Genomic DNA, 27,056 nt, shown 5'->3' with positions numbered 1-27,056 from the left:
AAAAGCAATCGTTGAGCTAAGAACTTGTAAAGTTTCTATTTGTTCAAGTTGCGACGCAGTCTCTGAGGCGAAAGGTCTAGAAACGTTTTCAGCTTCTACAAATCGACCCCTTCTTTCATTGCTGCTGGATGGCAAAGCTGGGTCACTTTGATTAATACTGGACTTGGTCAATTGAAGCAATTTCGATCGCGGTATGAGCCATCGTACAAAGACTTATGGTATCTTGCTCTCCTTCATGCACACTTGTTCTCTTTCACACCCAGCAATTCAGCATTATTCATACAGTAAGAGAAACGCCACGCCAGGCTTTGCCGTGTTCTTATCCAGCCTTGCCATTTCCACGGCTCGATCCATATTCCATTGCTATCACATTCCGTGGAAGTCCCGCAATGCAAAACCCATTCCGATCCAACACCCTGCTTTGTGCTCATCATGCATAATTGCCTCCCTTCATTCAATCGCTTTTCAACATGCTCTCAACCAGATCACCCAAAGGACCCCAGTAATCTTTTCCGCCGCCCTTCTCCAGCCCATGCTCGTCGATGAAGAGAACGTAATGCTTGAAACTGGTGTTCAAGTGGGGTTCTAGGCCCAAGTGGACGATGACTTGGTAGTGGTGGCAGTAGATGTGGGCGTAGACGCGGTAGAGGCGCTTGAAGAGTTGGCGGACAGTGGATGGAAAGTGCTTGGGGAACGGAACACCGATTCGTGACGGGAAGGTTGATTCATTGTCGACATTGGATTGTACCCACGTCATCAAGTGTTCAATGTATTCTGGTGCTGGCATTTTGGTCGGCTTCGAGTAGCCTGAAGCGGCGTCTTGCCAGAGGTATTCGAACCTATGTAAGTGGTTAGAGTGGCAGTCAACAAGGAAAAATGGGGTGTCCACTTACTCATCAGTGGCTTTCATCTCTGGACATGTCTGTGGAGAGCAGAACTCTGTGATGGAGCCATACAGTAGATTGATCTGGTTGTAGAAGTCGACCACTAGACAAAAATCTTGGTTCAGCCTGCGGCACCGTTTTCATTGCTGGACTGGTGCTCTTTTCCAGTATTCTTACCATTCACGGCCAGCCACTCGTTCAGATCTTCGCCTTCTGGTAACTTGACTGCCTTCCTCAAACTTCCGCTGCCCAACGTTGCCTCTGCGAATTGTCTCAATTGGTAGCTAGTGGTTCCTTTGGTGGCACTACGCGGCTTGAACTGGCCCCGTGTGCGGGCATTGCTATATGGTGAAGAAGGGTCAATACATGAGGACTTTGGTTTGGTGGGAGAAGTAGAGGGAGAACCGAGCGCAGATGAACGGAGAAGTTGCTCAGCGCGTGAGGTTGGGGAATGGGAATTCAAAAATGAAGGCTTGGGGCTGTCAAGAAAGGTGTAGGAATTGATGGTGACACAGGAGGATGATTGTTTGAGGGTGCAATGGGGTGGTAAAGGCTGCGCAGCAGGAGAAGAAGTCAATGGTACGAACATTGTGGTTAACAACGAAGCCATGATGAGGTTTCGTTGTGAGAAGCGGAAGATACTGATGTAGCCAGCAAAGGCTGTCGTCGCAGGCAGCGGGTGTTGTGATCTCGTGTCTCGTGTGTGATTCTGCCCGTCCGTCCTGTGTGAATACATTCCAATAATCAGTCGATGGTCAAAGTGCGCGCAACAGTGCACCGTTGATGGGTGGCTCGTCACTCACAGCAGCAAAGTCTGTCGTTTCTCAATCACATCCAACGCCCTTTTCCAAGTTGTTCAGGGTGATGGAAGGATGTTTACAAGAAGATTTTGTCAAGGTCGGAATGAGTTGAAAGAATGCAGTCAGAAATCACTCGCGAGAATAGTCGCAGTCTTGCATGGATTTCACATGCCGTGGGATCCGTCGACGGTGAAATCAGTATGCAAGGGTCGGTGAGACAATGATCTGTGGCAGACTGGGTGGCAGATGTTGTCATGGCAACACAATCGGTGGGTAGGTGGGATGTCGCGGTGCTATGTTTTTCCGTCCCGCCATTGCCAAACGCCAAGCATGTGCAGTCACAGGATAAGGCTCAAACAGATCAGCCACGTCAGCCAACCCCTTCAACCACTTAATTGTTTTGACGTCCTTTGACAGGTGGTAAATCTCTACTTGCAAGAAGTTGGCAATGCCTTTGACACTGGATGCTTGTACAATCGTCCCATATCTTTGTGGATTTCCGTGTTTTTCAGGACCGTGCGTCCAGTTTGCATCAACTCGCCTGGATCTCCCGCAATGAAACCAAGGATATCCACTGTCTGAATGGACATCCTCCATTAACTCAGTTGAAGCATACCGGTCTCCAAAGTGTCTGGTTTGACCCCATTGTGAGATGTCCAACTTATCATAGCGGATTGACCGAACACGATATACGTATTCTATGTCTGTAAACATCAAGTGTTCAAGATGCGACTTCTAAATACACTCACACTTGAACTGGTAGAATTCTTCGAGAGTGACATTCCTGAATATGCCATTCTGTCTCACACCTGGGAGTCAGAAGAAATAGCATTTAAAGAAATGAAAGGGCGCTCCCCCACCTGTCAACAGAAGAAAGGCTACCAAAAGATCCAATCCGCCTGTGCATATGCTAACAAAAACGGATACCAATACATATGGATCGACACGTGCTGTATTGACAAAAGAAGCAGTTCAGAATTGAGTGAGGCTATCAACTCAATGTACCGATGGTATGAGGATGCGAAGATCTGCTATGCTTATCTTACGGATGTCCCATCAGACGATAGAATTCAGGACGCGGACTCGCACTTCAGGAACAGTCGCTGGTTTACCCGAGGGTGGACACTCCAGGAGTTGATCGCACCACAGACAGTTCACTTTATTTCCCAAGATTGGAAGTTCATTGATACCCGCGTATGTCTCAGGATGTTGATTTCAGAGATCACTAGTATCCCGGTAATCTGTTTGAGGGACCCTGCACTTTGTGCATATACTAGTATAGCGACAAGAATGTCCTGGGCGTCCGGACGAAACTGCAGCAGAGGGGAAGACTCTGCATACTGCCTCCTTGGCCTGTTCAATGTTAATATGCCACTGCTGTACGGCGAGGGCGACGTGAAGGCCTTTGTCCGACTGCAGGAGGAGGTCATTAAGACTTCAGATGATCGATCTATCTTCATCTGGAGCGGCCACTCTGTTTCTTCGAATGAAATTGAAAAACACCCTGTATCGATGGTGTCTTTCACGGGTATTTTTGCAGCAACCGCGAAATGGTTTGAACCAGACCACAGAAGCCAATTTTCGAATCCGGACGCCATCCCACAACATGAGATCATCCAGCCCTACCACAATACCAATCAAGGGCTATTTATACAGGTGGAATTATGCCATATAGTGGACGACCTCTTCGTGGCTGGGATCGCCGGTGCATCTCCAAAACAATCTGCTTATCCTGCCGGAATCCTCCTGTTGCGGGCGGATCACTCCAAGAATCAATACGTTCGCATTCGCCCAGACCAGTTGATTGACTTTGGCGACGACCTGCAGGGTCGTGCCAAGATAAAGTCAATATACATCAGCGCCTTTCATAACCAAATGCACGATGTCATTTCGACATGCAATGATGGCTTAAACAAGAATGTGGAATTGTTCCTGAGCCGCAGACCCCCTTCAAGCCGACCCCAAAGGCAACCACGCGGTGCAACGATGCAGAATTACAAGGCTCCAATCCCGCAGCTCAGGAACGTCCTACCCTTTTAGCATACCCTTACGCTGCTCCTCTCACTATGAAGTGGAACACGCTTCCCCATCATATAGTCGGAATGGAAGGACCAATCTCGAAATTTCGAAACCACCTGCTTTGTTTTGGAAGCCATGGACATCTAACTTGCGTGGCAAAACAGAAAAGAGGAAATCAGCATGAGTCTGCACGCAGCTTGACTTCAGATACCACCGCAAGTCAGCTCCAACCATATCTATGTGGGCTAGATTGCGTAAGTCGGTGCCACTACCACCGCCAATTTGTGGTATGCAACAAAGCAGGCACCCCCTCGCACTCATTCAAGAGAATTTTCTGTGTATTTCTCCAGCCAGGAAGAAGGAATCAGTCGTGCCAAAGAAGACGACGAATCTCCCAACACAATAGGGTGCTGATACGACAAGTGAAGCTGGATCTTGTTTATGGGAGTTCACCTGTTGACTTTCGTATGTGAGCTTTCCTATGCCAAAGTTCAATTGTCGGCTTTCTATGTGAGATTTTCCCACTTCAGAATTAACATGATATTACGTCTATGACCGGCATGATGTACCTACAGTTTGATCCTAGATGGTGAGCCAAGGCCGCTTTAACCTGAGCCTTAACCTGGCCTTTACCTGAGCCATTAGCTGAGCCTCACTGTGCACTCCCTGAGCTACAAGGAACGCCCAAGTTGGGCCCTCAGCGATCGACTACACCTGCATTTCAGCCGGGCACCTGTTTCAGACCATCGTCAAGGAACTTGGAAGATCCCTTGTGGGTTTTGGGTAGGTGGAGCTGTAGGTGAAACTGGCTTGGGGGTGGGGTGGAGCCTGGGGAGGTAAGCACGGCGCCGCCATGGTGCCGGAGGGGGTGTTGGTGTAGGAGGGAATTGTTCGTGGTTGTAAATTTTATTGATGTACTGATGAATGGTATCTTAGGCCCAAAGGCTTTTCTGATCTAGGATCTGCCGGTGTGGCGTAGCGATCGAGACGAGATGTCATGTAATGATTTTTGCAAGGTGCTGGACGTCCTTTTTCCTCTCGTCATGGAAGACCTTGCGTAGCACCACGATCAATCTTGCAATCTAATCTTGAGATTCTCCAAGATAGCATCCATCCAAGGTTCAATAACGTAAGACGTTCTGACAACAACAGATCCATATTCATGCAGACTGCCCACACATCCATCCCCGCATTCAACCTGTAGCTATTCCTGCCTGCCTTTAGCGGCGGTTATCTTGCATGTAGGATTCGCTTAAGATATTAGCTAAGACTAAAATTTCGTAGGGTCGAACTTTATAAGGTCCTAGCGCAAAATGATGTGGTGGATGAAAGTTCCTCCTTTTATCACGCGAAGACTAAATGTGGGCGTGACTGGGTTAGTCCGCTTTAGGACAACGCTTCAAAGTCAGCTCGGGGTGTATCATATCTCTGTCTCTTTCCATTCTATGATCTCTGTTCTAGTTTATATAGATAATTGCTAGGCCTTTGATCTCCGTGAGCAAATTTTCTATACTTTCAAAATTCTCACGGCCGTAGAGTATTTCCGATAAATGGCGCAGTGCCAAGGTGAAATTTTCATGATTTGGCCACCGCAAGTTTTAGTGGCCCCTTTTATTAGCGCATCACGTGCTTCATGAGTTAATACGCGCTAGATTATTGGCGCCAACACTAACCAATGGTACCTGTAATTCGGGAGGAGTGGCACATAGCGCAAGGCTGGCGGCCCCTGAGCCAATCACCTGAAGCCAACCCCCGCAAATTAGCCTGTTCTTCGATGGTCCGTCACTGTTGTGCAACATCGGCAAAATTTAGATGTGCTCTTGAGCCTCAGCTAGGATCTCCCTAACGAATCACGATTGCACATACATAGCTACCTTGGGAAATCGATATGGTGCTGTCGATACGGAATTTCCATTCACGACTAGGAATGAGCAATATGATCATCAGGAATGTCTCTGACAGTCGCAATTCTGCTCGCTTTCTCACGAGGTCATCCCCAGCCACAGTCCCGCACTAGGCGAGTGTTTGCTTCTTGTTTGCTTAGGGGTGAATCAGGAAATCTGGGTTCTCAATGGGATGTAGTATCGTGGCATGGGCTCGGATCTCAACACAGCTTTTGCAGCCTGTTATAAGCACGGTCAAGGGCTAGGTTGTACTTGAATTCAATGCATAAGTTGATTTTCCTTACCAATGCTGGCAACGCAAGAACAGCCAATAACAACATTTGTGTGAATTATGGTTATGCTGGTCGCCTGCAACCTGCCTCATGCCAAACTAGTACTGGTCAATTTTCACAATTTTCCATATCGCCATGGCACGTTCAAAATGAAATGCAAATTGTGTCCAAAGACACAACCTACGCCTTTCTCTTCTAGTTCATCTGCCGCTGCAGCGCATCAATCATCGTTTTCTGCTGGTCGACTTCACGACTTCTCGACTGCAGCGCGTCCTCCAAACCCCGAACCCGGTCCGTCACGTCCTTATTTGTCCGCGACAGTCTCTCACTGTTCTGCTTGAAGAAGTCCATCATTTTGCGCGCCTCGTCGAGCGCAATGTGCACCGACTGCAATTGCTGGGTTGTCTGGTCGTCGGCTCTCGATCGGTTCTCGTGTGCCGCTCGCGTCATTTCTGAGTGCGACCGCTCTAGTTTGGAATTTCTCTCCTGCAGATCCAAGTTCGACTGCTGCACGTGATCGTGCGACGCCTTCAGGCCGTCGTACGCGGTCTTCCATTCCATGATTTGTGACAGGTAAAGGTCCACCTGCTCTTGCGCGTATTGGTGCAACATGATTGCGTCGGCGGCCCTTTGTTCCGCCTCGGCGAGCCTCTGCTGATGCGCCTGTGAGACTCCGCAGTCACGAGGGCCCCGAGGGTTGCGACTGGCCTTCGCTTCCAGCGTGTCCGCTCTTGATTCGAGTTGCTCGATCTGCTCGTCCTTCCTCTGGGCTTCTTTTTGTAGCCTGCTGCACCTCAGGCGGAGATCCCGCAACTCGCGTTGATCATCCAGCGACAGACTTTCACCTGCTCTTAGCGCATCCGGGAGACCTCCTTGGGGCTCTCGTGAACGTCTTGCGAGTTGCTCTCGAAGATTTAAGAGCTCCGCGTCCTTTGCCTCAATTGCCGTCTGTCTCTCGTCCAATGACTCTTGCGTAGTCATCAACTCCGTCAGCATGCGATCGCACGCTGCCTGAGTCCGTTCGCGTAAGTCACCAAGCTCTTCAAGCTCCTCGCGCAGTTTGGCATTCTCTTGAGAGAGGTTGTCCTGCTGGCTCGGAGTACGAAGGTGTCTATTCGAAGAATGGGAGGATAGTTTCTCCATCCGCGCTTCATAGGACCCCGGTGATCGCACCGAGGGAACGCTGGAGGTGGGTGTGAGGGTTGTCTGTCTTTCCGAGCTCATGCTATGTTCTGTCGGATGCTGTGAAAGAGGACTGCTGAAGGCTAGAGCCTGTTCGTTGTTTTGCCAGGTCTGCCCATTAGGACTCATTCTTGGGTTGTCTCTGGCAGCCATTCCTCTGGGTGATGTTGAACTGCCTTGTTGCATCATTGAGCGCAGAACCTGACCTCGCGGCCGTGTCCTGTCTTCGCCTCCAAATGGTGTTCTTCGGTTAATTGGTAAGGGACCAGAGTTCCAAGTGTTGGCATGATTGTTTGAGAAGTCTGCAGACATATAACGCTAACTACGTAGTAATTAATTTACCAGTGTCCTTTGAAGGATCACAATCAAGCCAAAGATGGAAATTTAACTAACCCAGGAAACATTTGGCTCAAGATCAGGCTGAGAAAAAGACGAAATGCTTTGCTAACGTGATCTCATTTTCGACAGCCTAATGCTCAACTCGACTTCAGGAAGGGACGTTCCGGCCAAGTTCTAGACCAGCCACGTGAGGTATGATTGGGAGCAGTGGCTTTGTAATGACTTGCTTTTCAAATGACTGTCACTCAATTGGACAAATGCTTCTCAGCCGCTTTTGCTGTGCCTACAACTGCCCCAGGGCATATTCCAGACTGAGCAGCAGACCTAGTTGGGGGAGAAAGTGTCTGGAGCATCCGCCCAAGGCACGTTTTGCTGAGGCTCTGATTCGCTCCTATTCTTGGGCCAATTCTTGCTTGTTACAAGTTAACCTTCGGCCACATGCATGGCTAGTCAAATGTCACAAACCCCACGATACAGTGACGCCATGGCTATTTCTCTCTCATTCCACTTCTGGCGGAAAAGACGCATCAACTGGGCTCCTGGTTCAGCCTCACACATATGGAGAGAATTCGAGAACTTCTGACACAGACTTGACTTTGATGTGTTTCCATTACTGACTTGTTCGCATTCCGTGTACATCTCTTTTGCGCTTTCTCCCAGAATCTGGCTTCCGATAAGTGTTCAGCCTGTTCTCCGCCTTATGTGCGAGGGGGGTAAAAGCCTTACGAGGCAGCCTGCCCGAGACTTCATACCACAATGGCGCTCGTCCTGATACCAGATCAAGCAAGCATTCTCGATGTGATGAATGCCTGCTCATGCAGTGAGAGTGATGCTATCAACCTCCTGAAGGTAAATTGGTACCTTTCCACCATTCCAACTGGACGTCTTTTAACGGCCTATTTAGCACGCCAATAACGACCCCACAAGAGCCAAACTTCGACATCGGACTTTGATGAAGTACATGAAGCCGCCGACACGTAGTGCAAGGGCAACACCATCTCCAGCTTCAAGCGTGACAAGTTTGCCTTTACCTTTGAAGAGTAAACCTTCGGTTGACATCACTCCTGATCCTGCACGCTCAGATTACAGTTCGAGCAACGAGATATACAATCCTACGCCAAAAACCGAGGAAGGACAGCCTACATGGCACAACCGAGCACCTCATCGGGCACCAAGTTTTCTGCATGAAGGAAAGCGAGCTGGCTCCCGGCATAGTCAACCTGACCGTGATCGAATGGACTATGAGATGGACAATCCACCATGGCCATTGTATCCCAACAACCCTGTTGTCCACCCACCAAGTCGACAAGCTCATAGATTATCGAGAAAGTCTTCTTTGAGACAAAACATTGTTGTTGAGCCACCCTCACCGGTTCAACAAGAACTTGCAATGCCCGAAGGTCCAGTGCCCGAGTTCCCGGTGCTTGAAGAGCCTCACAAGCCTCTCAAGCCTCAAGAGCCGGAGGGGTGGGATTTCATTCTCCCCACTCTCCCAGCCCCAATGTCATTGATGCCCGGACCGGGAGGCTCTGGTGGATTCGAAGTTACAGCCATCGTCGGTGCGTTTCAACACGGCGCAGATGAGAATGTTATGCGAACATATTTCAACTATTTCGACGACCTATCCATAAGCCGCCACATCAACGACACGGTCGAAGGATTTCCTGCCATCTTCTACGCCACAGCAACAAACAACGACCGCATTCTCCGGGCCTGGATCGCCTATGGCGGCGACGTCAACGCCGCACACGAGCCTTCTCAGGCCCCACTCCTTGCATTTGCAATCGTACACAGCGAGATGATAGAGAGAGACACCTCACATATTGTTGCTACTCTCCTCAGTCTTGGTGCAACCCCGAGCGCCATTCCGGAAGCATACTACTTGCCTTATTTCCGCGATCTCCCAGATGATGGACCCGACGAAGAGGAATTGAAGACAGCAGGTCATTCGACGATGCCATGGCTGAACAAGGACGCAAGAGTCAAGCTCGCTCGTACCACCCATCTCACCAACCGCTACAATCTTGAGCGTGCATTGAAGACAAGGCGACCCTCGGCACGACACTGGCAGATCGCGCAGCGAAAGAACATAGAGGCACTTCTTGGGTTACCGTACTTCCTCATTGGCCAATCCTTAGCCGCGAATCGGCTGTTGTCAAAATTCCTCAGCAACCTCACAGTACCGTCGAAGAAACCGCTGGTCCTTGTATTCGCGGGACCCAGTGGTCATGGTAAGACAGAGTTGGCGCGACGACTTGGGTATCTCATGAACCTGGAATTAGAAGTTGTCGATTGTGCCATTGTCAACCGTGAGATGGAGCTATTTGGAGGACGGCATCCTTACGTCAATGCAGATCAAGGTAGTCCTCTGAACAACTTCCTGGCGCGGAACGATGGGCAGAGGAGTATCGTGTTCTTGGACGAGTTCGAGAAGACGACACGGGAGATCCACCAGGCATTGCTGCTGCCTTTTGATAATGGTAAGTGGAGCCGTGAATACCACTTTTTTCCATTGTCATAGACATCCGGAGCATGCGGGCTAACATTGGTTGAACAAAGGTGAATATCAAGATCGCCGCAACCTAAAGACAATCGACTGCTCCAAGACGATCTGGATCCTGGCAACCAACGCTCTCGACGACAAGATCAGAAACTTCTGCCAGGCCAACGGCCAGATGATTTGGAATGACGAGGACGAAGAGAAACAGACACGGCTCATAAATACCCTGATGAAAGAATTGAAAGAAGACTTCCTCGGTAAATTCCAGGTATTCCTCCCTCTTCAAATATTCAAAATACTCTCGAGACCAAGCTAACCATGGTTTGAACCCTAGGCCCCCATAACTGGGCGTATCTCCGTCTTCCTCCCCTTCCTCCTCTTCTCGCCTGGTGAGCAAGCCGTCATCGCCCACAAATACCTCCTCGAGCTCGGCCGCGACGTTCGCAACCCCGTCAACCTCTCTACGGGCTCTGACGAGCTGTTGATCGGTAACATCCGTCTCCGCGTCCGTCGCGACGCCTCAGTGTGCAGAAAAATTGCTGAGAACGGGTACCATCCTGAGCTGGGCGCCCGTAGTCTAATCACGGCCGTGGATACTATACGGACGTTGCTAGTAGATGCGTATCTAGCTGTAAACGAGGAGATCACGGAGAAGGCTGAGTTGGTTGACTTCGTCGTGGATGTTAATGGAGAGGAGATTGTCGCGAGTATGGTGGAGGCCAAGGCGTAGGGCATGACTCTCATTGGAGTGACTTGTAACAAAGGAGCATATTTGGTCTTTCATTCTAGTATTGAGGTTGAGAAGTATATGAGGTGGAGTCATAAATGTAAAAGACAATAGATTTATTCTACTTCTCAGCAATCTCGCAGACGTCAACATGTGGAGGATTCTACCATCTTTATAAGGCTGTCGCCAATGTAAGTAGTCTGTTTTCACCCACCAAATGTACCAATTGTTATATGGACGGAGCAGTCACTCACCGCGCTGGAAAAGGGCAAAACATGGCCATTTGCACAGCGTTGAGGGAAAAGTGCAAAATGTCCTTCAGTTTCCTTCACTTCCTTCTTCAGCAGAATATGCAAGTTACTGTCCGCTCATGAGCACCTACTGCCTTCCGTCGCTGAGGCAAGCAACGCCGCATAATGACCAAAATTGTATTCGTAATGGGCACTATTCCCTGTTTGATCTTGTAGGCCAACCACTCATTTGAAAACCAGGACGATTCAAGTGACAACATTTTGAAGCTTTGTCGCTAGGCAGTGACAAAGTAGAGCGAATCGAAGATCTCGAGCTGCGTCCTGACAAAATGTTAGATTAGCTCTAAGACCAAGAGTCCTCCGAGATATCGTGGTCGCACCTCGAGTAAATATCCATCAGTGAGAACCCTAGAGCAAGACATTGTCGTTGAGTATCGGTTCCATGACGTCGAACTGCAGACTTATGCTGCGTTGAGAACTCTCTGCCGGTTCTCGTAGCTCATATGAGGTGGAATTAGCGCGTAGCTTTTCTTGGAGGTAAAATAGGGGGTTTAACGGCAGCCTTTTCTGACGGCCATGGCGTGCTCTCTTCCTGAGGAGCCTGATTTTTCATCTCGAGCTCATAACCCCATTCAGGCCGTGGTTCTCGTGAGCTGAACAGTGCATTTACCTCATTCTCCCTCACAACAGGGTCGTGAATACAGGTAGAGTTAATATCGTCTCCACATGATGAATACCAATGATCAAGATCAAGAATCCTGGGATCAGGCGTGTCGTCATTGACTGCACTGGCCAGTTTGGCTGCTGATAAGTCTTTGAATTCACTCTGCCCTGCCTCAGCTAAATGGCACCTCCATGCTATCCAGTGGTCGCTGAACCGTCGGAGCGAAGTCTTCTCCTTGATTTTCATTTCGATGGTCTTCCACGTACTCAAATGGCACGTAATGCAATTTGTGATGAAGTGTGAAAGGGCGTATCTCTCGAACTCAAGCGAGTGGATCCTGCGCGCAAACACCCAAGCTGCAGCCGAATGTGAGCGCCATGGCTCTTTGGAATACTGTAGTGGTATATACGGTCTAGGATCCTCCCGATGTTTCAGCCAGTGAGTAAACATGTCAAACCCTACTATGCTACGTTTGAACAAGTCTGCTGGAAACACCACAATCTCACTATCGGTGGCTTTGAAACACGTCGTGACACTGTAGAAAAGCTCCTTACGGACGCGAAATGATCGCGCACTGGCTTCCGGTCCAGCATGTAAGGTGATTGTTTCATCAGAGAACTCGGGGCTATTATTCGATCAGTTCTGGTACCTATATCAGACAACAAGATATACCTAAAGTGCAAAAGATTCTCCTTTGCCCAAATATCCGGCGCTGAGTTGTGTGATAGACGGCGAGTAGAAGAAGGTTGCGATTCAATCTCTGGGGGTTCTCTTTGACGAGGAAGCTCGATGCTCTCTCTCCAGACCAAGATACGATCTTTGGGTTTCAATATTTTCTCTTTCTTTGACATGGAGGTAGAAACAGCTGAGCCCGATTATGTGAGCATCCTCTCCTTTGAGTGATCGTATATTTTGGAGGATTGAAGTCGACAGCCTCGGTGACATGGACTTGCAAGTGACAATTTTCGATGGTGAAAGATTCGCGGGGGGTTTGTAATGACGATTGAGGAACCTGTCCAGGAAAATTATCCTTGTTGTTAACCTGCAGGTGGGCAATAAAAGACCGCCTTCGATCGACCAAACAGTGCCTCGCCTTATCAACCCCCCAACGAAAACGCCAATGGACGCCGCCTCTTCGCTAGATTTGTTTCAGCTTGCATCGATAGTTTGGGTCATATTCTGATCTTGACTGGTCGGGGAAGTGCCGCAGCTCCATTATGCCGCAGTCGCTAGCTCAGCCTGACTGCGACTGCAGATGGAATCTGTTTCACAAGGCGCCTTCTTCCCGTTTCCTGCAGGCAGGGTGTGTTGTCTCAAGGTAGAGACTGGTTAGTGAAAGTTTTCCACACGCGAAGGGATGTCGGGTAGCAGCAGTCTTGGGCTCAAAAGTGGTTACCTGCTTGCCTCTTGGTCAGGCTGCGCTAAGCCGCCATTCGAAACTCGGCCGCATACTTGTAAGGCCGAAAAGCATGTCGGAGGGATTTGAGTCATAGCCTCATAGTGCAGTCTTCCTCTGCTTCTGTTGCGTGAAGTTGAGATGCCAAAAGAGCTGCTTCGAACTAGCACCGATTCTCACAACGACGTCTAGCGATGGACAATCATAGTATTTCGAGGCCTGCACTTGGCTATGTCACTTCCATAGGTACACTGTATGACGCCAGGCGCGACAGCTTCCTGACCCAGTCACTTCTAAATGGCGGGGCTCCTTCTGGAGATGTGTCCCGGCAGGAAAAGAAAAACTTCGATGTTAGGATAAGTTACGGGGAATCTTATGCTGAGAATTTAAAGGGAATGGAAATTGGTCCTGACCTTGCCGCAAGCTTGTTGTCAGGACTTCTTCAGCCTGATGGAATCGGACGCTATCTTGTCCAGAAGATAGATAGCGGTCGCAAGTTACAAGCCTTGATCTACCACACACTCACAACCACGCAAGACAAACTGGAGTTAAGGAATCCCGATGTTAGACAATGCATCTCGCCGACTCCTCTTCGGATTAGTGTGGCCACTCATGTAGTCACCGAGATTGAATATGGAGCACAAACTGTCGTGATGGCCGAACGTTGGCTAAGGCCCGACGCTAAAAAGGAGCGAGAGAGACCTCAATTTCAACAACAAGTAGATGCTTTTGTGACAGCCACTCAAACGCCAGGTCTTCCCAAGCTCTACATGTCGGGTGATGAATTTGACCGAATTACGGCATACAGTACTACTTTGGGCAACGATGACATTGTCCTCAACGATACCCAAGAGGCACACAGATTCCTCGAGATGGTGGTACCATTTCATATCAGAAGCGAGAATGCTGGTCATGGAAAGCCGATTTTATATAGACTTCTACCGATTGAGATGCTTGAATGGCTGCAACTGGTTCAGGTTGAACGTGACATAATGCAAGCGTCCCCGGGGCACGAATGCATAAAGAAGTTCATCCGGCTCTGTGATGAGTTTTGTACCATTGAGCGGCCTCTCTTGGATCACCAAGCTTTTGCTTTTAAGTACAAATTCTGTCTTCCAGCGAATCATTCAGACCAGGTAGCAGAACGGATACACGATATGAAAGCTGCTGAGAGAGACCTGAGAGGCCAATTTGGTCGTTTACTGCAGGATGTACGAGGCGGTATGAGGGACCCAGAGGTGCTCACACAGCTCATCAACGAGTTTGGTCAGGGGCCTCGGTCACCCAAGGCAATATCGACCTTCTCAAATGATCACCAAGGGAAAGTGGCATTCATTGATTCAATGCTGAATCAAGGTGCCACATATATTGGATATAACAGGATCGACTTGAATGCTCAGCTCGCTCAACGTGGTAATGTCGACTCTTATGTGTTCTACTTCAGTGAGTCAGCCAAGCAGGACGAAGAGACTTGGAATGCCAACCAAGCATTGATGACCAGTCTGCTTTCAGACCGCAAGAGGAACGCGTTCTATGCTATTGTGGACTGTGATGCCACGAGGATGTCTTTGAAAAGACCCTTCATTAGACATTTTCAGAACGGCAAAGAAGTGATCCAAGATCTTTACGAAGAACAAAAGTACCTGTCTGAGCACTGTTTTGCGAGGTATCAACCAAAGACTCTTGAGACGCATGTCCAACGACCGACAAAGAGATGTCTTGTCAAGATCCCCTGTCCTGGAGGTAGTTGCAGCGCAGGAAATATCTGTGACTGGCGATGCTCAAATTGCGATGCTCCCTTGGAATATGGCTACTCAGATCAGTACATTTACTGCGATTGTGGTCGAAGTTTGTACAAAAACTTTGATTTCCAGTGTAACAACTGTACTCATGGACAAGGCTTTGACCGGTATAACGACACCAACTTACTCAACTTCTTGAAAAGCTTGGATCAATCCGACTACCTGAACATCTTGATTCTGGGTGAAACCGGTGTTGGCAAGTCAACCTTCATCAACGCGTTTGTCAATTACCTCTACTTTAGTACCCTTGATGAAGCATTGAACACAGAAGGACTTCAGTGGGTGATTCCCTGCTCCTTTGCGATCCAGACCATGGATCGCTCCAACATCAACAGCGAGATAAAAGAGACGAGAATTAAGGTTGGCGACCGAAAAGACGAAAAAGACGGGAGTACGGGCGAATCGGCGACGCAACAGACCCAAGTCTATCCTATAACGATCGGAGCAGTCACTTATAGACTAATTGACACTCCCGGGATCGGAGATACTCGTGGTCTAGAGTACGATAAGAGCAACATGGCTGACATCCTGGCAACCGTCAGTGGCTACGACCATTTGCATGGAATATTAATTTTGCTCAAGTCGAACAATGCTCGAATGACTGCACATTTCAGCTTCTGTGTCAAGGAACTGTTGACACACTTGCATCGCGATGCCACACACAATGTCGTCTTCGGCTTCACCAACACACGCATCTCGAACTACATGCCGGGTGATACATTTGGGTCACTGAAGACGTTATTGAGCGAGCGCTCAGATATCGGACTGTCTCTGTCGGCCAAGAGCACATACTGCTTTGACTCTGAAAGCTTTCGCTATCTTGCGGCATTCAAAAACAACGTTCAAATGGACAACAAATCGGACTTCGACAGTAGTTGGACAAAATCAAGGGATGAAGCCTCACGTATGCTGGAGTATTTTAGGTCGAGGGAGCCTCATCCCATCAAAAGCACGATCAGTTTGAATGGCACACGCAATTTAGTTTTAGAACTGACGAAACCCATGGCGGAAATCTCTCAAACTATCAAGACCAACATAGCCGCAATGGTGGATGATGTCAGACAATTGCTGGATGCAAGACTCACGGGTGACAAGTTGTTGGCAAAGCTAGAACCCGAAATGACGCTGTTGAGGAAGAAGCCCACGACGATGCCTCGTACTGTCTGCAAAGAGCCCGGTTGCGTGGAGTTCAAGGACGACGGTACCGGTCAGGGCACCCTAGTTGCAGACTACCCAAACCCATGTCACCCAGTGTGCTACATCGATAATGTCCCACAAGACGTTCAAGCACACCCGAGTTTGTTCAAGTGTGCAGCATTCTCAGGTAGTGAAATCTGTCTCCAGTGCAAGCACCATTGGACATCCCATCTTCATATTCTATACGAGCTTGAGACTTACAAGAAGAGGATGAAGGATGCTACCATCGCACTGAAGATAAAACAGCATGAAAGTGAGATTGTATTGAAAGAGACTGCAATTGCCGATCGCAAAGTCAGAATGGCCGAGTACGAGAAAGAACACGAGCAGATCCAGGAAGCTGCAGCCAAGTTCGGCCTCTGGATGAAGGCGAATTCCATCCTCCCCTACAACGATGCTACTTTGGCTTACCTCGATGTCCTCATCAAAGCTGAACAAGCGAAGATCGATGCCGGCGGCCTTGCCAACAAAAAGGTCTTAGCCGCTCTGGAGGAGGACAAGAGAAAATATCAAGAATTCGTGGCTGTTCTGACTAAAAGCATGAAAGATTCTGGCAGGACCCAACCGATAGACCAGAAAGAGATCGAGAGCATCGTCAAGAGTCTGTATAATCTGAAGCACTTCGGCAAGAACCTCGAACAGCTCAAGATTGATATCACCAACGCCCATGAGATGACGAACCGGGAATTACCCCATCGTGTCAACAACAGGTACATGGGAAGAAGCAACAACCCCTTTATATTCCTCAAAACCGGGAGTGGCCAAGGACAGACGATAGTGTATACTGCATCCGGCGGCTCTCAATACCCCAACGGTCACCCACAGTTGCAGCGGATGCCCACACCTCCATCTGTACACCCACAGACTCAGCACTTGGTGCGTCCTGGATTTTCATCTGGAACAATGCGCACAGATCCGAGTTGGTCTCCCACGCCGAGCAACATGCCTGGATCTTTCTCTGCGGAGCTGCCAAACGGAGGCCCTCCAGGAGGATATCTCGGTTGGGAGAAGAGATTGCTAAAGAAGACAAGGTCGTCGTCCAAATGGTCGTCGTTCAATCCATTTGGTTCAAGGTAGAAGTAGAAAATGTGGAAGATTCATCCGTCGTAGAATTAAATCTCTTTCTATTTCCTTGCATCGGAGATAGCTATACTCGACTCCAACTTACCAAACTCATTATGAAACATCCTTCAAAACCTCCCCAATCGCCACGTCAAACTGGTTCGCCGGCAACTCCAGCAACCCATGCACAAACTCCTCCCTCTCCTCCCACTTACTCCCCAACAACACCGTCCCAAATGTCAATTTTGACAAACCAATATGATCCCCTTTTCTGGCGGCGTCCTTGGCTTCCTCAAGCCACTGATCATACTTCACCTCCTCCACTGTCCATCCGTTCTTTCCAGTCTTCTCTGCGACCTTGGCCGAAATCTCGCTCTGACTCGTGCGGAAATCCTGCACGAGTAAGATCCGATTCCTCGTCTTCTCCTCTCCTTCCTTCTCAATCGCCCGCACGGTCGCCAACGCGACCGTATCCAGCGTCGTGGCCACCCACTTGATCTTCCCACCGTCGATCAGTACGACCTTTCTCTCGTCCCAATACAAGCCAAAGAAGCTAGACATGACGCCCATCTCGAAGACCACGTTGCACACGACCGCTATCCACTCCAGCCCCTCGGGCTCCTTCAAGATCAGGTAATCGCGCATATCGTGCTTGATGCAGAGCATGGGCCGGAGTTCTACCAGCCAGTCGGGTAGCACATCCAGCCCGAACTCGGTCGCGATGTACTGTTTGACTTTAGCTGCAAGAACCGCGTAGATGAAGCGGTACTGTAGATGCATTAATGAACCATTCTCAGCAGCTATGTTATTAGCCGGGCTCGCAGGTAAATGCTATACGTTATTGTTCTTTTTCCGATACAATGACACTCCACATCTTTAAGGGAAACCCAATCTTAAACATCCCCATATAGTATCAGCCTCACGTGGCCAACATTCTGCCCTGGGTGTTCGTAAGCAAAAGTGGGGGAGTATAGGCGCTCCCAAAGCACATACAGGAACCAACTAGTCGATAAGCAACGTCAACTTAAGGTTATCTGCTCCCACCAACAGCATCCTCGGCAGTTCAACGCGTCGCGTTCTTTACTTTGGATCTTCCCCGCATTGTCACCAAGAACAACACAAAACACATTTCGACTCTCACTTTTTACCTCAAAGAGTGAACCTGCGATATCTGGGAATACAAGTATTGGCCTGGCTCTCTGTTATTTGTCTATCTCACCCGTTGAGTTGCATGCAGTGCAGCGGGCATTTTACGTGCCACCCTTGAAAACAGCTCTCCTGCCCCCCGCCTCCTCTTGACAATACACCTCCCCCCTCTCCTTCCTCTTAGGAATATCAACCCCTCCTTCTTTCTTAAAAAACCACTCTCTCGCACCCTCCCTCCGCTCGCACCTGTAAAGCAAATCCCCTCCCTCCCCCCCTCAGTCTCCACGTTTCTACTTATCCAAATCCGACAGCGTCCCAGGCTTATGCGCGACCTTTTTGTTATTCTGATCGGTGAAGACGACAGCCGGGGCATGACTGGCGCCTTTGGCGTCAAGATTGCGCGCTTCGTCTTCGTCTGTGATGATTTGTTCGACCTGGGGCAAGGAAAGTGAGTAAAGGCCGAAAAAATGCCGAAAGAGGGGGGGTTTTGGGTTAGAGAAGACGTGATTCAAGGTGCGTTTGGATTGTCGTGGCTCGCGAGAGCAACGGAATGCCATAGTCCCAGCCGCAGACCAACTCAACCACCCATGCATGCCCTTCGTCTCGCCTAGCAAAGACGCAGCTCGACGAAACATCCAACTCACCTTCCCGGTATGTGTTCCACCACGATACTGCAAATTCAACAAGTCAGCATCATTGACATAATCGAGCATTCCTCAATTCGGGACCCCTTAGCAAAGTCAACAAGAGTACGCACGGGGGTCTCCACAGTATCGCCCTTTTCGATAGTCGCACCGCCTTTAGATTTGACGTCTTCGGACATGGTTATGCGCTCTGGTCCTTGTTACGTTGGAGTGCAAGGAGGGCGTTCCTTTGTGCTCGACCGATGAGAGCTGAATGAACTAGAGATCAATTGGGAAGATGATATGAGTATTAGTGGAGCTGATATGGAACACGGAGTTGACAAGTTTGCTAGCATAAGTGACATGTCATTTAGTCTTCTTCGCCCCGCCTGATCGCATTGTTATAGACCTCCCGGGTATGACATGGCCGTTGACGTCACATGCTGTACCTCCCCTGATGCCCCTCTTTTACTCGGCAACAAAGCCTATTCGCCAAATGCGGTTTCATCGTCGTGGGTGAGCGAGCGCCGCTGTCAACTTGAGCTTGAACGGAGCCTTTAGCTGAACATCACCGGGCACTCGGAGTCCTCAGCACTCCCTGAGCACCTCCCTAAACGACAGTGGGGAGCCTGATCTCGCTCCTTTCGCCCAACTACCTCTATTACTCGAGAATGAAATACCTAATTGCCATTTACAGTTTGATCCTAGAGGGTGAGCGAAGGCCGCTTTAACCTGAGCTTTAACTGAGCGCTCCCTGAGAACTCCCTGAGCGAACACACTGGCGGCCTAATCTGGCCCCTTGCGATCGGCTATGCTTGCCTCTCAGCTAGGTACATGTTTCGGACGGGGGCCAGGGAGCCTGGTAGATTCATGCTGCCTAATTTCCTAGTAACCTTGGTCCTGACGGTGCGACCGATTGAATCGTACGTCTCGTACTAAGAGTAAGGAATCTGATTGAGCAAAATAGTGGCCCAGCCACCGAGACGCCTAAAGCCTCCGTTAAACTGTGAGCAACCAGCCGCTACAAATGACAGTCCGTACTTATTGCTCCCCGTGATGCCGCCCAATAAGATTCCACATCGCCCATACTTTTAGTTGATCATCTTGCCGCCGAGATAATATTAGATGTTAAGACTAAGCGATACTCTATAAACGCCTAGTCACGTGATTACGCTTATATAAGGTAGGATTACGTGACGTCCTTTAGGTAAGGCTATACCTAAGCCTTACGGAAGATTCTATAAAAATCTATTCTATTCTATAGGAATTAGAAATTACTAGGCTACGTAACGGATTAGGTTGAATAACCCGTAGACCTTTTATAACCCGAGTAAAAAGCCTATAGGGCTTTTATATTACGGTTAAACCCGTAGTGTCACGGGTTGAACCCGTAGGATGTCTTGGTAAGAACCAGCGATGTCTAGATTCGACCGTATAGTTGTACAGCCGAACGATGTCACGTAATATTAATGGATGTCTTGGCGAGCGACGCTAAGACTAAACTAGCGATACCTAGATTCGACCGTATAATTATATAGTCGGACGGTATTACGTAATACTAATAGTTACTTAGGATACCGGGCGACCTACCCTAGGAGATTATATCTCCCTGTGGATAGCGGCAGGACTTCTTTCTCTCTTTCCTTTAGCTTAACGTCCTTATTAGATAGGTCCTATAGTAGTTAAATAAGCTCCTATTGAAACCCTTATAGTAAGCGTATATATATATTACTAGTAGCTCCCCTAGATCTTATAGCTCCCCCTAGATCTCTTAAGATCCTATAAGATCTAAGGGATCTAGGAGATCTAGCCTTACCTAGTTACGTAATATAACCTCTATAAGGGTTTAGCTAGGAATTTAGAGTAATTCGTCTAACTACCGTATAACGAGGATTCTAAAGCTAAGGAGAGAAAAGAAAAGAGAAAATCTATCTACTATACGAATGAAGGAAATACTCCCTAGCCTCTCCTATAGTAGGTTAGTATAGTTTCCTGGGAGATAATCGATAGAGAGGAATCACGTACCTTTAGGCTGTATAGTTGTACAGCCTAAAGGTGCACCACGAGTAATCGCTCTAGGGCGTACTCTAGAGCTTTGTACGGGTTCAACCCGTAACACTACCCCTTTATCTAACCTATAGAATAGGCGAGAATATACACTAATTTAACCTTAATATAATACTAAGTTACTATTATAATAATTTTAAGACTAGACTTTTATAGCTATAAAACTAACTAAGTTTATAGGGATATAATTTCCGTATTTTGTATAGTAAAGAGCGGCTCATTATACGGTTAGCTCATTATATAGTACCTAGACTTAACTTTAGACGATGGGACCCGTTTAGGATACTAGGGGATCCTAACCCGGCCTCCTTTCTAGTTCGCTCGAACTACTTAGTCGTGCGCCTCCTATGCTACTCTCTTACGTGGCAATGATGAATCTCCGCCCACTTCGTTTAAACGACTAAAGACTTTAGAGAACTACCCTTAGGCCCAAGGAGATAGATATCTATATCTAGGAAGTCAGACTTAACCGCCAGCCTTGTGGGCCGGGTACATATACTATACGACCCATATCGTCTCGAGATACGTTAAGAAGAGGGGTAAAAGAAGAGACAGACAGTACCATTTGGTGGAACAAAGACTGTAGTGAACGCCGTTTTTAGTCTTTCTTAATTGCTATTGTGATATCGAGTGTTATGGCAGTAATTTAATTTTAGCTACCGGGGCAATTCGGAGAGCGGAACTTCTATTTATTCTCTTATCAGGGGACATGATAAATATCCTCCTCGAACATCCCGGCAGCTGCCTATGGGGCACTAACCTCCAGGATGGCTTTGCCGACGTTCTCGCCCTTGAATAGACTTATCAGTCCGTCTGCGGCATTGTCGATGCCGTGTGTCGTGCTCATAACAGCTTTCAAGGAACCATCTTTGAGCCATTCCTGGACGTTCTTTTGGTGTTCTGCGCCATACTTGTTCCAAAATCCGTCGTCGAAGACTGTGAAGCCCTGCCATCTGATGCGCTTGGAGATGACGACTCCAGTATTGCGGATCCCATACTGCTTGTCATAAGGGATGCTGTACTGTGAAGCGGCACCACAAGCAACTATGCGTCATCGATCAATCTCTCTACTCAGTCATCCAGATACTCGGAACTCACCTATTCTACCCCAGTCTTTCAGGGCCGTGATGGCTGCTTCCAACTGCTCGCCGCCCACATTATCGTAATAGACTGTTGCACTCGGTCAGATAATCACTCTCACAAATAGCAATGTCACAGGGGCCATTCGTACTGTCAATGCCTTGCGGTGCAAGACGTTTCAACTCTCCAACAATATCGGTGGTTGTTCTGTAGTTGAAACCGTGGTGGAAACCGAACTGCTTTTTGATGATGTCGAGCTTCTCATCGCTTCCAACGCTCCCGATCACCGTGAGGCCTTCTCGCAGCGCCAGCTGTCCAACGAGTTGACCAATCGCACCACTGGCGGCCGAGATGAAAATGGTCTCGCCCGACTTCGGTTTGGCGACCTCGTAGAGAGAAGAGTATGCCGTGATGCCGGGCAAGCCCAGCGCGCCTAGGAACAGCTTCACGTCTAGGCCGTAGGGATTCTGAATCGGGTTGAACTGTTTTGCTTCGGCCTCGTCGACGCTCGCGTATTCCGCAATGGGAGTCATGCCGACCAGGTTGTCTCCGACTTTGAAACCCGACAACTGGTCAACTTTGAGAACCTCGACAACGGCTCCATTGACGATGGGGGCCCCGACATCGAAAGGTACAAACTCCCGAGCTGCTTCGGCCGGCACCAACTTGTGTCGGAGGTACGGATCGTATGACGAGTATAGCACTCGTGCCACGAAGCCACCTGAAGGCACTTTGTCCAAGTCCAGTGGTCTGTCAACCAGTTTGATATTCTTGCCGGCAACCGGGATTCCCACGGCAGGTTCCGCGAATACAAGAGTGTTGTTGGACACCATGGTGGCTACAAATGAAATAGGTTTCGATGGAATCTAAGGGGTTGCTTGTTTCGAACTGGGAAAATGTTCACTTCTCTGAGCTACCCTCAAGGAAGATGTCGAAGAGAAACCACCCTACTGTAAGTACACTGTTGGCTGCCCTCGAATTGCGACCTGTCGCTTCCCCACGGATGTGGACCCTGCATCTGAACATACTTCTCACATCGAGGCTGGGGGATGGCGCAAAGTACTCCTGGGCTGGCACGGTTGAAGTTTGTGGAGTTCCAGGCCAAACTTTCCATTGCTGGAGGGGGATGCACAGCCGGGCTCGGATCCCGGTTTCCGTAAACCTAAATGGAAGTGCTGCCTGGGACTCTAGCACACCTCCTGCATCTTGAAGGGATCCTGTTGGAGGATTTGGACTGTACAACTGTACGGGCCAATCGATACAGGCAAGTCAACATAATTGAGATTTCTGTCTTCTTCTATTCTATGGTCACCGTTCTAGTTTATATAGATAATTACTATGCAAGATGGCCTCCTGGAGCCTTTTTTCCATGATTCCAAAGCATTCCAGAGGCTGTAGCACTGACTCATTGATCGTCATCACGAGGTTGTCTGCCTGTTCCGTCGATAGTCACTCTGGCGCCAACAGATCCCTTAAGAATATTGAATACTGATACGCATGCTAGTTGCCTTGACATATCTACTGCTCAATATGTGCACGTCTCAGTAGGGCAAGGTTTACTCCTGGAGCTGAAATGAGCGGCTGCTTAATCGCCAGGGCAGGTCCTTGCGCCCATTCACCCCATGAGGAAATGCAGTGCAGAATCCAACAACACATCCAAGCCTCCGACTTCATCGGCCAATCGGAATATTGCCTTCCGTCTTGAAGTGACGTTGTCGTCGCCCAGTTGGCACACAAGCGAGTAGATGTCCAGACTGCTGGGTCCGTAGACGGTCACTTGCTGGGCTTGTTGGAATGACGGCACTGGCTCACCCCCTGCCGCGAACCCAATAACGTGCTCTGCAAACACCTTTGCTACGGCCTGCTGAGGCTGGGTGAGTGTGTGGTTAAAATTCTGCCACAGATATGCAATGTCCAGCATGTGATTCGCGCGGCCCTGGTAGAGGCCTTTCCACGGATTTCCTTCGTTGAAATGGCATACGTACGACTTTTGCCAGGCCCGAGCCATGGCCACCGAAGGAGTGTAGAACATGGTATCAGTGACGAAAGATGTGATCGCATGGAGCGCATCTTGGTCGGATGTGTTGTCTTGGATGCCGTAAAAGTCGAGTATCCGCTGGGCGGTGGACGAGTCCTTCAACTTTGGACTGGATTTCAGAAAGCTTTGAAAGGCCTCTCGGATGCCTTGCTCGCGGGCATTAAGATTGACCAATGCCATGATGGTGCCCTATGCGACCATGTCAGCCCTGGTGATACATTGTCACTGGGTGTGAGTTTTCACTCACGTCAAATGCAGAGTCGACAGTCATCAACCGGTGGCACCAATTCCTCCCAGGAAGTGGCAGCAGGTCCTCCACCCCGATGTTGGAAAACCTCGCCACCTCCGGGATGATGTCTTCATCGACAACAGGTCCAAGCGTCATCTTGGGAGCGACCTTGTACAAGAAGTCTGATGCATCCATCTCCAAGAGCGACTTAACTCTATCTGGTGCCGACAGCCGATCCAGTCCCAGTTCTCGAATAATCTCTTTATAGACTCTGTCAGGCACATGGAAATCTCCAGCTCTCATCATGAGAAAGGTTCCCCCGAGGAGAATGCATTGCTCAAACAGAGGTTGACGAGAATGAAGATGGTAAGTTAAAGAGGCTGTTATGAATCAGAAACATGGAGTTTTCAGCATTCCTCTGCCATGACTTACCAGCACCGGCGCTTTGACCTATGGCAGTGATTGCGTCAGGATTTCCACCGAATCCCGAAATATATTTCTTAATCCAGAGGAAGGCCGTTTGATGATCTCGCAAGCCGTTGTTTGTCCCGAAACCTTCGCCCAGCTCGCGGAGTTCCTTGGAAGTGAGAAAGCCGGGAATGCCTAGGCGATAGCTGGAGTCCATCAGAGGTCTGAACCTTTGCACGGTGTGCCACATCATTCAACGCGGATACGTACTTGATATTGACTGCGATGAGAGGTTGCCCTCGCTGACGAGCCATGTCAACGATGCGAGCCTGATCGTAGTGAGGGTACGAGCTTGACCCGAAGGTGAACCCGCCGCCATGTACGTAGACAAGGACTGGCAGGCGAGTATTTGCGTGAGGAAGCCCAACCTCGAAAATTGGGACAGTGATATTAAGATTCAAGCCTTCCAGATCTGAAGGAGGTGGTACAATCGGCTTGTCCAGGGTTTGTTGAATAAACGACATTTCCATGTCACAGGATTCGGGCAGGAAAATGACAGGAGGTCTGCAAAGCCATTCAGTGCTTGTTCGGCGTCACAGCCATGAAGCATACCCATATTTGGTAGCATCGACAATGCCACTGCTGGTAGCGGAATTGATCTCTGGTATCGCGAATCGATGCTTCAAGACCCCATATTTGAGTCCGAGGAACTGGGCTGTCCCATCTCTTTGCCGTCCGCTCACCGTTCCCAGTTGTGGGTGATGCAACTGAACCACAGGATCTGGCATCGTCCCTTCTGCGTTTCGTGTCTCAAGGCTGTACAGAGGCAGTCCAATGTGCTCTAAGGTTGCCTATTTGCACGTCGATGCGATCCACTGCTATTTTCGGGCGTTCCTATGCTTTGTACGATTCGGTGGGTACGAACTATTGGGCCGGCGTCCGGTCGGTCCGGCTTTTCATGGGACAGCTCCCATGTCCGAAAATCTCACCACTTCCCACCCCTGACATACACACCGCCCGCCTGATTGTCGGCAAAGATTTTTACATCGCCACGTTTCATCGTACACTGATACAGACCTGTAGATCATTGGCTCTTGCAACGTGACTGTCACCGATCAACTCTCTGGATTGGACTACAAGTTTTCTGCCCTTCGCCCCTCGTTAGAACCAAGCCACTTTGCACAAGACCAATGGACCTGATAGAGGACCCCAAAAATTGGCTGGCGCTGAGCCGATTAGACCCGGAACTTGCTGAGGTACGTGCCATGTCATTTTGCCTTCCCAGGAAGAGAATATAAGGTCCCGTACAGATACTGCGGCAAGGTGGTAAGCCTCAATTCGACAAGGACAATAATGTAGCGAACATTCCCACTGTCCGCGCTGCTTGGGCACCATTGTACAAACAGCTTGCAGAAGAAATACTGCGTCAGGCCCAGCCGGATGTTGTCCAAGAGGAGATCTTCATTCCAAGCCGAGACGGCCATCTCGTGCGATGCTTGGCCTACAAACCAGCAGTTCAGCCCCAGCAGGGCAGCCCACTGATCGTACTATGTCACGGCGGAGGCTGGTGCTTTGGAAGTCCGGAGATGGATGCCGTCAATTGCATCAAAGCTGCACAGCGGTACCATGCGGTCGCACTCAGTGTGGACTATCGCCTGGCGCCTGAAGATCCTTTCCCGGCGGCTGTCAACGACAGCTGGGACGTGTTGAAATGGGTGAGTGGCAAGCGAAATGTAGAAGATCTCGAAAAAACGAGCCCGGAAGTTGACAGAAATGACACAGGTCGCGGCAAACGCATCTCAACTGGGTGCCAACCCTTCTCTTGGGTTCATCATCGGAGGCACGTCGGCAGGCGGTAACATGTCAGCAGTTCTGTCACATCTGGCGAGAGACACGGCCCTATCACCACCGATTACCGGCATCTGGCTCGGAATTCCCGCTCTTCTCAGCCACGATGCCGTGCCAGAGAAATACCAACCCCTCTACCTTAGCCGTGAGCAAAACAAAGATGCTCCCATCCTCCCCAAAGCCGCGATGGATATGTACGAGGAAGCGTACAAACCAGATCTTGTCTCTGAACTTTGGAATCCCTTCAACTGGCCCAGCGGCCATGCAAACCTCCCACCCCACTACTTCCAGATCTGTGGCATGGACGTCTTGAGGGACGAGGCGCTGCTCTACGAACGCGTTCTCCGTAAGGATCATGGAGTTAAGACTAGGGTCGACATTTATCCAGGCCTACCCCATGTGTATTGGGCTAATTTTCCCACCCACTCGAAGAGCCAAGATTATGCCGTTGATACCAACAACGGATTTGGCTGGCTGTTGAACAAGGTGCGCTAGAGATGCTAGCCAGGAAACTTCAATGGCAGAACGGGTTGACCTGTGGTCTATGATCGGGCTCTGGCACAACAAATCAGTTAAAATACTATACTGTGCTGTATATAAGTTACGATAGACGCCTTA

General features: G+C 49.3%; 10 protein-coding genes across 10 annotated transcripts; 4 read left to right on the top strand and 6 right to left on the bottom strand.

Moving 5' to 3' along the window:
• Positions 1-454: 454 nt before the first annotated feature.
• Positions 455-1,473, bottom strand: A1O9_01711 (maintenance-ploidy protein MOB1 (MPS1 binder 1); the record flags this gene model as incomplete). Its single annotated transcript, XM_013410869.1, has 3 exons — positions 455-839; positions 894-987; positions 1,062-1,473. The coding sequence occupies 3 exons, from the start codon at positions 1,471-1,473 to the stop codon at positions 455-457; spliced, it is 891 nt and encodes a 296-aa protein (XP_013266323.1).
• A 937-nt stretch (positions 1,474-2,410) lies between these two features.
• On the top strand, positions 2,411-3,724 carry A1O9_01710 (uncharacterized protein; the record flags this gene model as incomplete). The annotated part of the gene is made up of 1 exon (XM_013410868.1): positions 2,411-3,724. One exon carries the CDS (start codon positions 2,411-2,413, stop codon positions 3,722-3,724), a length of 1,314 nt encoding a protein of 437 aa, XP_013266322.1.
• Positions 3,725-8,156: 4,432 nt separating this feature from the next.
• On the top strand, positions 8,157-10,630 carry A1O9_01709 (uncharacterized protein; the record flags this gene model as incomplete). The annotated part of the gene is made up of 4 exons (XM_013410867.1): positions 8,157-8,249; positions 8,305-9,880; positions 9,960-10,168; positions 10,235-10,630. 4 exons carry the CDS (start codon positions 8,157-8,159, stop codon positions 10,628-10,630), a joined length of 2,274 nt encoding a protein of 757 aa, XP_013266321.1.
• Positions 10,631-11,392: 762 nt separating this feature from the next.
• A1O9_01708 (uncharacterized protein) lies at positions 11,393-12,393 on the bottom strand (the record flags this gene model as incomplete). The annotated part of the gene is made up of 2 exons (XM_013410866.1): positions 11,393-12,167; positions 12,215-12,393. 2 exons carry the CDS (start codon positions 12,391-12,393, stop codon positions 11,393-11,395), a joined length of 954 nt encoding a protein of 317 aa, XP_013266320.1.
• A 739-nt stretch (positions 12,394-13,132) lies between these two features.
• A1O9_01707 (uncharacterized protein) lies at positions 13,133-17,014 on the top strand (the record flags this gene model as incomplete). Its single annotated transcript, XM_013410865.1, has 1 exon — positions 13,133-17,014. The coding sequence occupies one exon, from the start codon at positions 13,133-13,135 to the stop codon at positions 17,012-17,014; it is 3,882 nt and encodes a 1,293-aa protein (XP_013266319.1).
• A 99-nt stretch (positions 17,015-17,113) lies between these two features.
• On the bottom strand, positions 17,114-17,779 carry A1O9_01706 (uncharacterized protein; the record flags this gene model as incomplete). Its single annotated transcript, XM_013410864.1, has 1 exon — positions 17,114-17,779. The coding sequence occupies one exon, from the start codon at positions 17,777-17,779 to the stop codon at positions 17,114-17,116; it is 666 nt and encodes a 221-aa protein (XP_013266318.1).
• A 656-nt stretch (positions 17,780-18,435) lies between these two features.
• Positions 18,436-18,968, bottom strand: A1O9_01705 (uncharacterized protein; the record flags this gene model as incomplete). Its single annotated transcript, XM_013410863.1, has 3 exons — positions 18,436-18,579; positions 18,790-18,816; positions 18,903-18,968. 3 exons carry the CDS (start codon positions 18,966-18,968, stop codon positions 18,436-18,438), a joined length of 237 nt encoding a protein of 78 aa, XP_013266317.1.
• A 2,612-nt stretch (positions 18,969-21,580) lies between these two features.
• On the bottom strand, positions 21,581-22,748 carry A1O9_01704 (uncharacterized protein; the record flags this gene model as incomplete). Its single annotated transcript, XM_013410862.1, has 3 exons — positions 21,581-21,879; positions 21,934-22,005; positions 22,067-22,748. The coding sequence occupies 3 exons, from the start codon at positions 22,746-22,748 to the stop codon at positions 21,581-21,583; spliced, it is 1,053 nt and encodes a 350-aa protein (XP_013266316.1).
• A 782-nt stretch (positions 22,749-23,530) lies between these two features.
• A1O9_01703 (uncharacterized protein) lies at positions 23,531-25,378 on the bottom strand (the record flags this gene model as incomplete). The annotated part of the gene is made up of 5 exons (XM_013410861.1): positions 23,531-24,142; positions 24,201-24,562; positions 24,615-24,796; positions 24,861-25,154; positions 25,203-25,378. The coding sequence occupies 5 exons, from the start codon at positions 25,376-25,378 to the stop codon at positions 23,531-23,533; spliced, it is 1,626 nt and encodes a 541-aa protein (XP_013266315.1).
• Positions 25,379-25,780: 402 nt separating this feature from the next.
• A1O9_01702 (uncharacterized protein) lies at positions 25,781-26,933 on the top strand (the record flags this gene model as incomplete). Its single annotated transcript, XM_013410860.1, has 3 exons — positions 25,781-25,846; positions 25,901-26,305; positions 26,373-26,933. 3 exons carry the CDS (start codon positions 25,781-25,783, stop codon positions 26,931-26,933), a joined length of 1,032 nt encoding a protein of 343 aa, XP_013266314.1.
• Between the last annotated feature and the right edge of the window lie 123 nt (positions 26,934-27,056).

Source organism: Exophiala aquamarina, assembly GCF_000709125.1.
Source record: "Exophiala aquamarina CBS 119918 chromosome Unknown aczIA-supercont1.1, whole genome shotgun sequence".
Classification (NCBI taxonomy): Eukaryota; Fungi; Ascomycota; class Eurotiomycetes; order Chaetothyriales; family Herpotrichiellaceae; genus Exophiala; species Exophiala aquamarina.
This window is presented reverse-complemented; position numbering and strand designations above follow the sequence as displayed.